The sequence below is a fragment of the Pleurodeles waltl genome, chromosome 1_1, assembly GCF_031143425.1.
Source record: "Pleurodeles waltl isolate 20211129_DDA chromosome 1_1, aPleWal1.hap1.20221129, whole genome shotgun sequence".
NCBI lineage: Eukaryota > Metazoa > Chordata > Amphibia > Caudata > Salamandridae > Pleurodeles > Pleurodeles waltl.
Genome location: NC_090436.1, coordinates 431,852,214 through 431,865,110, shown reverse-complemented (window position 1 = coordinate 431,865,110; position 12,897 = coordinate 431,852,214). Strand labels below are relative to the sequence as shown.

Here is a 12,897-nt window from a genome sequence, read left to right as displayed (position 1 = left end):
TGATGTAAAAGTGGATTAGAGATAGAGAGACGATTTTTGAATGCCACTACAGGTGACATTGGTAAAGCGGGACATAAAGAAGGCTATGTTTACATGGTGTGATTTTTATGGCCAAAGACCAGGGAAGCCATTTGGTTACCTTTCCCTCAAGGCTAATAGTAGAATTTCCTGGATGTTGAAGATTGATGTCTTATTTTCTCTACATGGTTGCAATAACGAAGAGGAAATCTCTGAGAAGGGTGTGATTTTTTTTTTTTTAAGTGAGCTGAATGTTGAGTGATCACCACAGATAGATATTTTGTCAGGAAAAAACAGAGATTAGTCAATGGTTGGCAGGAGATATTTCATTCACATTAGACAGAGCCAAGTAGTGGAATAATCAAAGCATGTTCTGCACCATCATGTTTGTAGCTCTAGCCCTTCATCAAAAACAAATTCTATATTTAGGAATCCTGTGTTTATTGACAAAAGGTGATGGGACTCTGAGCAACTTACTGCAGTTCTCTAGATTTAGTCTCATGGGTTCATCAGCTTGCACTTCTGAATGATAGGGTGGAAATTCACAAAGACAGTATTGAAAAATATTGGGCCTGGGCCGTTCTGCAGGGTGACCCCAGATGTTTGCCTTACCTTTATTGAACCATTTTTGTGGTGTTTAGGATTCTGCGCACTTTTTCCCTGCTAACCAGTGGCAACGTGTGTGTGGCCCCTCCTTCAAACATGTTAAACATGGTAAGATTGGCCCACATCTGGTATATTTAATGTACTTGTATGTCCCTATTACATTGTGCTGCATGTACCTAGGGCCTGTAAATGAAATGCCATAGCACTCATTATGTCACCCACTGAAGTAGCCTTTTTTTAAAACAAGTCTCTGGCCTGTCACTGCAGCCTATAATGCATTTTTAAACTGCCATTTCGCCCTGGCAAAATAAACCTTTTTGCCAGGCCTAAACTTGTAGGGTAGGCCCTAAAACTTGTAAGGCAGGGTGCAAGGTATTTAAAAGTAAGGCATATGGGTTTATGTTTCGCATGCCCTGACAGTGACTAACTCGTAAAGTAGTTTTTCACTATTGTAAGGCTATCCCTTTTATAGACTAAAATTGGGCTACCTTATTACATTTAATAAATGCTAACTTTGGATTAGGAGCAGATAGGGAAATGATGTTTGCGTTCACATGAATTTTTATTTAAAATACTCTTTGATGGTGAAGTCACATTTTAAGTTACAATTGGGGAAATGACAAAATTGGCACTTTCTTGTCCAAATTAACTGTGCCTTTATGCCAGTATCCTGGGTGACATGAATTTGAATGACTCTGCTGCTGAAGTTGTTGCATTGCTTCCAGATATGCAAACAAAGAAGTCCTGGGTATAAAGGAAGTGGTACTTTCTGACAGGATGACTTAAGAGAAAGCTGTCCCCTGAGCTGATTATACTTCAAAGTAGACTGCCTGCAGCACATTCAATGGAACTATTGCCAGAAAAAAAAAATGCAAAAACAGATGATGGACGGAATGCAGAGCAAATCAAGCATTCACCCACAGACCCAGATCCGTCTGTTTTTTTGCTTGCCATGCCATTCCAGTTTGGACCCAATGGGAACAGTCCAGCCGGAACTGCCAGGCCAGGTCTTCCCTGGACCAGAAACAAGCATCATGGGACTGGTTTCAGGGTATCACCCTTCATCAGCCAGGCTAGCTTGAATCTGGTGGCATGGAAAGCACGTGACTCACGTCTGGGCATACCCTTCCCACTTGGGATGACAAATGCAAAAACAATAGATGATGGACGGAATGCAGAGCAAATCAAGCATTGACCCCCAGTCACAGATCTGGGTTTAATCCATCAGTTTTTTTGCTTGCCATGCCATTCCAGTTTGGACCCAGCCATATGCAAATCAGTCTTGACCCTGCTCCAGTGGGAACAGTCCAGCCCGAACGATGGATTAAACCCAGAGCTGTGACTGGGGGTGAGTGGTTGAAAAGTTTCAGCACTCTGTCCGTCATCCTTTTGTGTTGCTAAAGTTGCCCAATATGGATTTTATCATCTTCAGGACCCCTCTGCACATGTTTACGGTTGTCTTAAAGCAAAATTCTGTCTATGAAAGAAAAACCTGAACGTCCTAATTCCAATTAGTGACATAATTCAGCTGCACTTTCTCTCTCCTACAGACACAATGTATTATTCAACAAATTAAAGTTTTATTTTTATTTTGCAGCTGTAGACTCTCAACACCTTAATTATGTTTTTATCTTTTTGTGGCAGAGCAGTATAGTCCAGCATCTCACAATAAGCATTTCCTCATTTGAAAAAGAATTCCTTTAACAAATTAACTCCCCCAAATAAGTCTGTAATATAAAAACTAAAGATCAGGCAATTTGTGATATGATCCTATGTTGTGTGTTGCTATTTCAGGGTTCAGGGACACTTCCAAAGCACGTGGTCTCAGGCCTAAGGGTTTATGATGTCCACAGATCCCTCAATGGTATATAATGTATGATTTAGCATGGTTACTTATTTATACAACAAATAAATGTAATTTACACGGGTATGCAGCTTAGATGTGCTTGCATGTGTCCCACCATAGATCTTTTACATCTCTTCTTGTGATTCATTTCTTAGGTACCATTCAGAGAACATAAATGGGAGATTTGGCGAGTTTAAATTTGGGCCCCTATTTATTAGATTATGCTATGAGTTGGATCTGCCTGAAACTGCATTGGAACTAATCAAGGATAAGGTACGTGGCTTGTTTAAATAGTTACCACTGCTGGTTGCATGGGCATAAACTAGCCAGTTTCTCTGACTATAATTGTTACTCATTATCGTACCTAATTGTAAATGTAACTGGTTTGGGAATGTGAGTCCCACATTTAATGATTTGATTTGAGCGAAAACTATTGCATCTCAGAAGTTCTGATGGACTGAACTGTGATTCTTATCCTCTCAAACTGTATCTTTTATAAACTCTCAGATAACTCAGTAGCTACATTTGTGCTCCAGAAAAGAAGCAATGACTGAGAACCGACAGTCTACTTAATTGCACTCGCAATGTACATTGGAAATCTGCAGGAACCTTGGATTTTCATGAACTTAAACTGGCCACAGTTTCATGAAACTCCAGTGTAAAAAGCTGTCGGTACCAATTTGGACTGCTGATGTCAATGTCTTGGCAGTTTGAGGGGGAGGCCAAATGTTCTCTATATCTATCACTTGCAATATCTTATCTGACTTAGGAAGTTGCCTATTACGAGTCAAACTGTAGGCGTGATCTATGTTTTTATTACGTTTGAATTGTAAATTAGGAGCCTACTACCTAAAGGTTGATTGATAAGCCCTTCATGTCCATATATGACAGTATACCAATTTGTTTATCTCAGCAGAGAAAGCACTGTTGCCGGGAAATCTTTGGAGTTACCAACACCCAAAAAGTGCGATTTTATTGTGTGTTGTAATCTGTAGCCCTTGAACAGCAAGTGTCACTAACTCCGCAATGAGTTCTTTTTTTGTTTTTTTTTTGTTTTTAAGATAACATTGATAGGATCTGCTGTGAAATCTTGAATCTGCTGACAGTACATCTAATAGCCACAAATGTTGAAGGTATAACTATATGCATTTTGCCCTAGCTCCCAGCCATTTATTTGATTTCTGAAATAGACTCCTTCAGATGCCCTTTTACCAACTGGCTCAGACTACACGTTAGGTGGCTACGCTGGCTAGCTCCAGTAGCTACATTGGAAAGCTACCTTTTTATTTGCCCCTCGCTGAGGTAATGACAAGGCCCAAAACCATACTTGATCTCAAAATGTCCACGTGGCTTAAAAAGCAGTGTGTTTGTAGGGTGCTTTTGCACCCAAACACCTTAATCAGTGCTAAGGTGCATTCAAACCCTGTTACGGGTCCCAGCTGAAACTGCCTCCTTTTCCTCCTGCTTTTGTAGAACAAGGGCCTAACTTAAGGAAATCCTTGGCCTTCCAACAGGCAGAGTTTGAGCTATCCCCAAGATCACTAATGTGGGTGAACCTTGAGCATCACATTTGTGTGATGATTCCGAACCCCTGGGACACTCAAAACCTAACGTGCGCTTAAAACTAATCTCTGGACATTAATGTTTTTCATGTCGAAAATATTGAGCCGCATTTGGAGTGCAAAAAGCAGTTGTTATTGGTCACAAGTCCAATAGTGAAAGATAATTCAACATTATCTTCGTGCCTGGTGCAATTGCTATGAATGAACCAAATGCTCAGGTGCCACTGATTGCAGAAAGGTGACAGCTCATTGTGCATAGGTGGGCTGTGGCATGCAAGCAGCGTATCCCTTTACTACACACAGCCCTGTGTCATGGCCTCTCAGGAGTAATACTTCTGGGAAGGACGGTGGACCCTGTGGGCAGCAGTGCGTGAGCCCCAGAGGGTAGAGAGCACTTGCAGGGCTTTCACAGGGTGGAAAGCATTGGCAGGCAGCTTTCAGTCCAGGGGAGGAGAAGGTAGGCTCTGAAGCGTGAGTTCCACTTCCCTGAGCCTCGACCCCTTGAATCCCATCTCTCGAAGAAGGCCTCTGGAGATTTAAACCCTCATAGGAATGGATTTGAGTAAAAGCTGCAAAGAGCGCACGAATCCAGACACAGGGACTGATTACGACCGTGGCGGAGGGGATTACTCTGTCTCAAACGTGACGGACATCCCGCCCGCCGCATTACTGGTTCCATTAAATCCTGTGTAACTTGTAATACGGCGAACATGCTTTGTGACCGAGTAATCCCCTCCGCCAAGGTCGTAATCAGTCTCATGGCGTACAGTCTGAGGTGCAGGGGCAGGTGTTGGGACAGTTCCAGAAAAGCCCTCACCGCAGCACCAGAGGCGTTAAAGACTGAGGCAGACTAGACTTGGGCATCCTCGGGTTACCTGGCCTTTGTGCTACTGTGTAAACAGACACTGCACAAATAGTGTTTTAATTGGTGAAACCGTTGTTGTTTGCCGGTTTGCTCTTGGAGCATAGTCATTTCCTCTTCAGAGTGCAGTACCGTTTATTTTGTAGAGACTACATTTGATGTTAGCGGCTTCTGTGGTCCACAGCGCTCGTTATTCACCGGTCCCATGTTTTCTGTTGTGGTTGCACACGGGTGGGATTTCTACTAGGAGTGCAAAGTCTACCAGTGTGATGAAAGTCTGTGCTCAGACGAGTGTCGGCTCATCTGGGATACTTTCAATGGTGAGCATATGGAATTGGTGCTGTGATGTTTTTGTATCTAGGATGTTTTTGTTTCAAGGAATTCTGTCACATTGTGTCCTGGGGAGTATCTAGTTACTGTAACTGTGTTCCAGTTCGAATGTGTACTTAAAAGTGCTGCGAGTAGAGTCTCTTTAGTTTCTAAAAGAATGAATTTCATCCCGCAGGGTAGTAATCAGTGCGTACCTGGGGCAGCTCATGGACACCAACAAGCATGCTTTGGGACCAGGACTTAAGCTTTTATCATCAAACCTGCCCCAGAGCAACAATAAGAAAGGCAGAAAGGGGAGACAGAAGGAAGTGAAAGATAAGAAAACAGTGACCAAAGGAGAAAGTATGGATAAACAAGAACCTGCAAGAGTTAGATAAAGATATAGAAAGGGTAAGGAACTGAGTTCTGCCCTCCGAGTTTGCTATTTCTCGGTTTCATTTTGCACTTTGTAGCTTTTGTTTTTCATAGTGCTGCTGCCGCTTTTCCTGTCACAACCAATGAGCAAGTATATGTTTTGCAAGACATTATGGGTTTTCCGGCATTCTTTTATATTTTTTTTAAACTATGAGCTGGTGGTATAGCAAAATTACAACAAATTGATCCTTATTTCTTTGTACGCAAATTAACAAATCTGATAAACATGTAATGCAGGACTATTACAGAAACTGCCGTAATTAGTGCACCATATCCAAGTATATGTTTAAAGTGTACATTTCCGTTAATTCTCACTCATGTAGGTCCCAGGGTTGGTCCAGTACAGGTCTTTTACATACATATGTACAAGGATACAAAAGTACCAGTTGTGTTATGCATACAGGTATGGTTAGTTAATTCAGTATTTATGGCAAATAAAAGTATCAATTCAGGCCTTGAAAATTGTACTGGGCCACTCGCTATGGCAAGTGAGATTGTATCAGGTCGAGCTATTTTCATGGTCTACTGCTCCGTTCTGGCACTTGAGCTTGAATGGAACAGGTGTTCTGTTCATTCAGAAATTGAATGAGCAATAATGATGCCTTTTAATGTATCTTCACACATTTGCTGTCTGTTCAGGGACATCGGTCCAATGTCATTTTGTCTTTTTACTAAATGCTGCTTATCTTATCCTGAAAATGGTCTTCACCTTTTTCCTCTCACTACAGTTAAACAAGTTTGTAAAGTGAGCTTTTTGGCAATCATTGTGAAACAAAAGGCTGCAGGATGTCATTTTTTTAACACATGTAAATAGTGTGTTAATAAATAGTACAAATATTTCGAAATATATTAGGAATTTAAAATTCACTTTTTTAGTTCAGAATTGTGATGCAAAGATTTAAATAGGAGCAAAACATTTCAGAACACTTTACATGGTGATGTCCAAATGACAAATATTTGCAGAAACTCGATTTCCGCACATTACTGTTTGTAAACTATACAGGTGTATCGGTAAAATCGCATGTCACTTGGACATTTTGTGGCTATTTCTATGTAAAATGTGCTGATTGGGATTGACAGTAGGGTACCACTACATGTTTAGTTATATATACATTCAAAGTGATAGTTTTGAACCATAATTAGAGAAACGTTCTTGCTCCGTCCCAATGACAATGATGGCAAATGATGACAAAGCAGAGCCACTGGAATTATGCAGCAGGAGAGGTCCAAATTATGCAGCAGGGTTGAGTAAATTATGTGGCAAGAAAAGCCAAATAATGTGGCACATTTTGCTGTAAAATTCCTTCATTATTTAGTAATTTGTAAACTTGGTAACACACTCTGGGCGCTCCTCATTAGTACCAATTTAATGCCCAAATATGGCAATAAGTAACAAAAAGGTGGCCAGTCTAGCTTTGCAAAGGGCTTTTTATTGCTTGGCAACACGTGTTGTCGCATATTTAGTAACTTTTGAACCATTTGAACTAGAAACAACATTTTTGGTAAAATCTGACAACTATTCAGCTGATTATAAATTACATGGCAAATGCGGGAAATCTATAATTCTGCGAAAATCGCCATGGACGCACCATCACATAATTTCAGTGGACCTGACTAGGAGGCAAGTCAGGGGTCATGTATATTCTATATGCGGCTAAATTTGTATTATATATGGGGCAAACATTTAGTCTATTGAACAAGAGTTTGTGTACAACAGACATGCTGCACTAACATTTAAAAGTGTTATCATATGTGATAATGAAGAAAATGGTGGCTCAGGATTGCATAACTTGAAAACAATTTATGGGTCAAGAGCATTACAGTTAGGTCAAGTAGATTATTTAAGTCACTAGACCTGCAGGTCTGGTAACATTTTTATGATTTTCGAGGCCTGTAATTGAGGTATCACATATATCTAGATGAGGGCCTGGGAAGTCACAGTGATGTAGAGTCATGTCTGATTGCATCCCTAAAAGCATGTAGCATGTCATCCCTCTGCCTAGCTATGAGTGTTTTCTTAGCTGTCAGGCCGTTTTTCCTATGTAGAGCCATGTTATCTGCTTCAGCTCATCTTCGGGTGCTTCTAAGCCATGAAGTGGTTGTTCTGCAATCATTAGCCTTCCATCTCATTGCCATAGCCCTTTGTACTACTACCAGACATAGACCTAGGAATTTGGTTTCTACGTTATGCTTTTGAGAACTTAAAGACCCCAAGAAAGCAGCTCTCCAAGTGACATAGACCACCAGTGTCCATTATCTCAAACAGTTTGTTAGTGATGTGAACTCCATATCACATTGCGAAGGGGCAGTCCCACAGCACAAGTTTGAAACCAGCTTGCAATACGTGGCATTGAAGGCAGAAACTTGCTGCAGGGACTAATGTGTTGATATTAATCAGAGTCTGGTTGGCTCTGTGCAGCAGGTTATAGTGGATGTATTTGAATTTGACATTACGTGATCGCATATGGATAAACTAGGTCCTCTTCCCCACTCCTTGTCATGAAACACTCTACCTATCTCGTTCTCCCATTGCTGTCAGCGATTTAGTAGGATGTAGTACGGTGCAGGACATGCATGCACCACCCAACATGGTTGCCACCATGCCTCAGATGAGAGCACTAAACGATCCCCTACTTTCCAATATGGCCACCTGATATTCCTCAGGCGCATCTATTGATTCTGCACAAGCCATACAGGAGAACCACGTTGAGGCTATGTTTGACATTAAAGAGGGACCAACAAACTCTTATGGGGAGAAGAACCAGCGAGTGGGCTACGTGTGGGAGACTGCTACCGAAGTGAAGAGACGCCGGAGAATCAGGATCAAGGAGAGAAGTCTCCTTCAACAGAGGACTGTGAGCCAGTGACAGAGGGGAGCCGGGAAGATTGTGTTCTTCAGTAAAGAACCTATACTTTCCAAATAAAAGCCCCTGTGTGTCCTTTTGACTATTGGGTAATAGACCACAGTGGTGTCAGAAGTCTGATCTTATCGCGAGTGATAGCTAGTATGACGCAACCCTTTGCTATAGAGGCAATGGCAGCCCAATTGGCAGAGGGGACAATGTCACTTGCAGCTTATGTTAGAGCAACAGACCCACACTGGGCAAAAGACCATGAGGCATTTCAGGAACCCCTAAAAGAACAGGCAACACGGACAACAAACCAGAAAGTACAGGACACAGCAATACTATGCCTTACTGACGCTATATCTAGTGCAAGAGTAGATCCTAATTTGCTGGGAATGGTACTACCAGAAATACCAAGATGGGGATGACCCTGACTATTTTATTGTCAATTTTGAGAGAGTAGCTACAACTGCAACCTAGCCACAGGAGAGATGGGGTCAGTTCACAGCACCACTGTTGTCTGGTAAGCTACAAGCAACCTACCAAGTGGCCAGTCCTTCTGGGGGTATACTAAGAGTAGAATATTGGTGACAGGAAATGAAACGCCAACCTACAGAAGAAAGGTCTGTCTAAATCGTTGCCCTGTTTGTGCTTTGTTAGATACAGGATGTGGTTCTCCATCTTGTGCATAATGAAGCTGGGGATATTCATTATGGTCAGTAACACACAATAACATATGTATTGGGTACGTTTTACTGACCAGGGGTGTACTGGGAAGTAGCCCGGTTCTGTGCTGTCTATCCTAGATGCCAGTTGGTTAATCCAGCAGGAGTAGCCAGAGTCTCCCCCCCCCCCCAACCCTGTCCCATTATTGATATCCGATTTCAATAAGTTGGAATGGACCTAGTCAGGCCATTGTCTCCATCCACCTGAGGACTTCAGTATATCCTTGTCCTCGTGGACTGTGCCAAGCATTATCCCAAGGCAATACCCCTAACTAGCCTGTCCACTACAGCTATTGCCCACGCTATGGTTTCTTTCTTTTCATGGATGGGGTTTCCTTGTGAACTGTTATCAGATCAAGGTACACCCTTTATGTCTAAATTAATGCATCAGACATATATGCTACTACAGACCCATCAGATCCGTATGCTGTTTATCATCCAGACAGATGGTCTGGCGGAGCTGTATAACCGAACAATTGAGACAATATTGAAAAAACTAATACATGAAAGCAGTAGAGACTAGAATCAGAAATTGCTATTGGTGCTCTTTGCTATTAGAACACACAAACAGAAGTCAACGGGAAACTCTCCATTTGAACTTCTATTCAGGGGAAAAGCCCATACCTTACTTGATATGGCAGCGGAACAATGAACAGAAGAAGACTATGAGGGACAGCCACTTCGGCAATATAGTACGTTCTTAAAAGAGACAATTGAACCAAAAGCAGTTTTACAACAAAAATGCTGAAATGAGAGGGTTCAAGGGAGGAGACAAGGTTGAACCTGGTTCCTACAGCCAACCAGAAAACGTTTAGCAACCTGGCAGGGACTATATCCTGTACAAGATTGTGTGATCCCTGTTACTTATCTAGCGGCCATACCACTTAAAGGTCGGTGGGTCAGATATATCATGTTAACTTACTAAAAACGTGGGAAGAGCTACCCACGATTCATCCAGCCACTGAAAGACCAGTACATTACATAAATACCACTATACCCCTAGACATCCTTCTTCTCCTATTTCGGGAAGACTATATGTCGAACTAGTAAACACAGGTAACCCTTTAACGGCTGAACAGAAACAACAATTACTCACTGTTTTAGATGACTATCCAGGTGTCTGAGCAAGACTGCCTGGACAGACATCCCTGGTATCCCATGACATTGTCACAGAAAGAGCACAGGTAGTTAAACTTAAACCATACCGTATCCCTGAAGCCCGTTGGAGGGCAATGGAACAAGAAGTTGAAACCATGCTCAAGGCAGACATCATTGAACCCTCCCAAGGTGCTTGGTAGTCACCTGTAGTTCTAGTTCTGAAACCAGACGGAAGCCTTTGATTTTTAATCGACTTTTGACAAGTGAGTCACATCTCGAAATTCCATACATATCCAATGCCTCAAGTGGACATGTTGGTAGAGAGACTCGGGGGCCCCAAGTGATGTCCACCATAGACCTAACAAAGAGGTACTGGCAAATCCCTTTCTCTCCTGAGGCACGAGAAAAAACAGCCTTTGTAACCCCTTCCGGGTTGTACCACTTTAAGGTCATGCCCTTTGGTCTACACGGACCCCCTGCCACCTTCAAAAGCTCATGGATGTACTGTTGAGAGCTCACCAGGCCTACGTGGGAGCATACCTGGACAATATAGTAGTCTATAGTCCTGACTGTGAGACACATTTACAGCACCTCCAAAAAGTCCTGATCACCTTACAGCAAACCGGTCATACAATTGATCCCAACAAAATACTTTTGCAGCAGGCCTAATAGACTGTTTGGGGTTCACCATCCAATATGACAACCAAATGAAAAATACAACCTTTCCTAGTCCTGGCAGAGTATTAACATAGGTTCATACCTCGATTTTTCAAGCTCGCAAGTCCTCTCACAGCCCACCTGACTCAGAAATGCCCCAGGAAACAAATTGTGTGGACGGAGGCTCACAAGAACAGCTTCCAACTATTAAACAACACTCTTTGCCAGGACTCAATTCTGATCTGCCTAGACTTTAATAAGACATTTGTATTGCAAACTGACGTCTCCGGTCGGGATCTAGTGGCTGTACTCTCACAGCCTTATCACCACGGAGAATTAAGATCGATAGTTTACCCAAGTTGTAAACTGTTTCCTAGAGAGACCCATTATTGAACCATGGAAAAAGAATGTCTACCATTAAATGGGCCATGGAAGCCTTACAATATTATCTCTTAGGCAGACCCTTTATCCTTTTGACCAACCACTTCCCCCCCCCTTACTTGACTTGTACAACATAAAAGTACAAATTAGGCGGTGCTTCAATGGTTTCTTGCCTCGCAACCATTTTCTTTTCAGATCTTCCATGTTCCTGGAAAACTGCAAGTCATCACAGATTTTCTATCCAGGTATCTGCTCACTGAATGGCCCGATCGTCCAAGGAGAAGGCAGTGTAATATGGACACGTATGCACCACCCAATATCTCTGCCAACCATGCCTCAGACAAGACATACAGTACAGCACTAAATGCACCTGTACCTTCCAGTATGGCCGCAGTATATTCCCCAGGTGCATTGACCAACCAGGCATGCAAGAAAACCGTGTTGAGGCTGTGATCGACATAAGAGGGACCAATAACCCCTATGGGATCGGAGAAGGACCAATGAGAAGTGAGAGGAGGCAGGAGAACCAGGATCGAGGAGGGAGGTCTCCTTCAGCAGAGAACCGTGAGCAGGTCCAGAGCAGAAGTGGATGCTGTAACCCCCAAAGCTACGACCCAAGAGAGCCATGTTTAGCAACCAGGCAAGTCCTCCCACCCTGTGTGGGCTTATTTGAAAGGTGGTGGGCTGGGATACAAGGGCACAAGGGAGGGGTGTGCTAGACCTCCTACACCAGTTGGAAACACTGAACCCTGAGCACCTGGTGAGGGGCACACCGAGCACCAAAAGGCACACGACCATGTAGTAATACTTACTGATATAATGTTCTATGCTTATATTCGAGGGCCACTAAGCCATATCCTGAGGGGTGATGAAGACTCCAAAACAGCAGTGACCTATAGAGGAAACATAGTTCAACAAGTCCCTGGAGATAAAGGAAGGAAACGTAATTCTGAGTTCTGTTTTTTTTTTTGGTCATTTCACCAATGTAGTGACAGTAGTTCTTTAATAAACAACCTATACTTTGCAAGTAAAAGTCTGCATGTGTCCTTCTGACTACTGGGTAATAGACCACATAGGCATGCTCCAGTGTGGGACTGAGTTGCCTTGCTTAGCCAGCTAATCAGTCTTCTGGCCCTGCCTCTGATATGTGTGCCATGTACGAGCATGTGTTTGTGGGTTTTCTTCCATTATATTCCAATTTTCTCCAAGTGTATTATCCAGGATCTGTGTTTCAGAAATTGCTCTTTAGGAATGTTGTACTCTGCAACCAATGTTTTAAATGCAAAAGTAGCCAACTTGGAAACGGCCACCCATCATTGAGAGACCCACCTTTTCGTAGTTGCATCGTGACCACAAGTGGAGGAGGAAGAGGGTGTTTAGGATTCAACTTGCAGGTGAGATTGCATGGTACTGGTTTTCTTTAAAGAGCTGCAATACAGCCAGTGGTAGGCATACTGCTGCTGTGTAGCCAAGTAGTAATGTTCAAAATTAAGGCACTCTAATCCCCCTTGATGAACTAGAAATCTAGCTAATGTAACTCTGTGTCTGCCCA

At 42.6% G+C, this 12,897-nt stretch overlaps 1 protein-coding gene across 2 annotated transcripts in view; it reads left to right on the top strand.

Moving 5' to 3' along the window:
* The window catches only part of PTCD2 (pentatricopeptide repeat domain 2), a 256,012-nt gene that overhangs the window by 83,205 nt on the left and 159,910 nt on the right, over positions 1-12,897 (top strand). For both annotated transcript variants that reach the window (XM_069224151.1, XM_069224144.1), the window contains exon 4: positions 2,626-2,743. In XM_069224151.1, the coding sequence (XP_069080252.1) occupies positions 2,626-2,743 (118 nt within the window). The remainder of the gene's footprint in view (positions 1-2,625; positions 2,744-12,897) is intronic.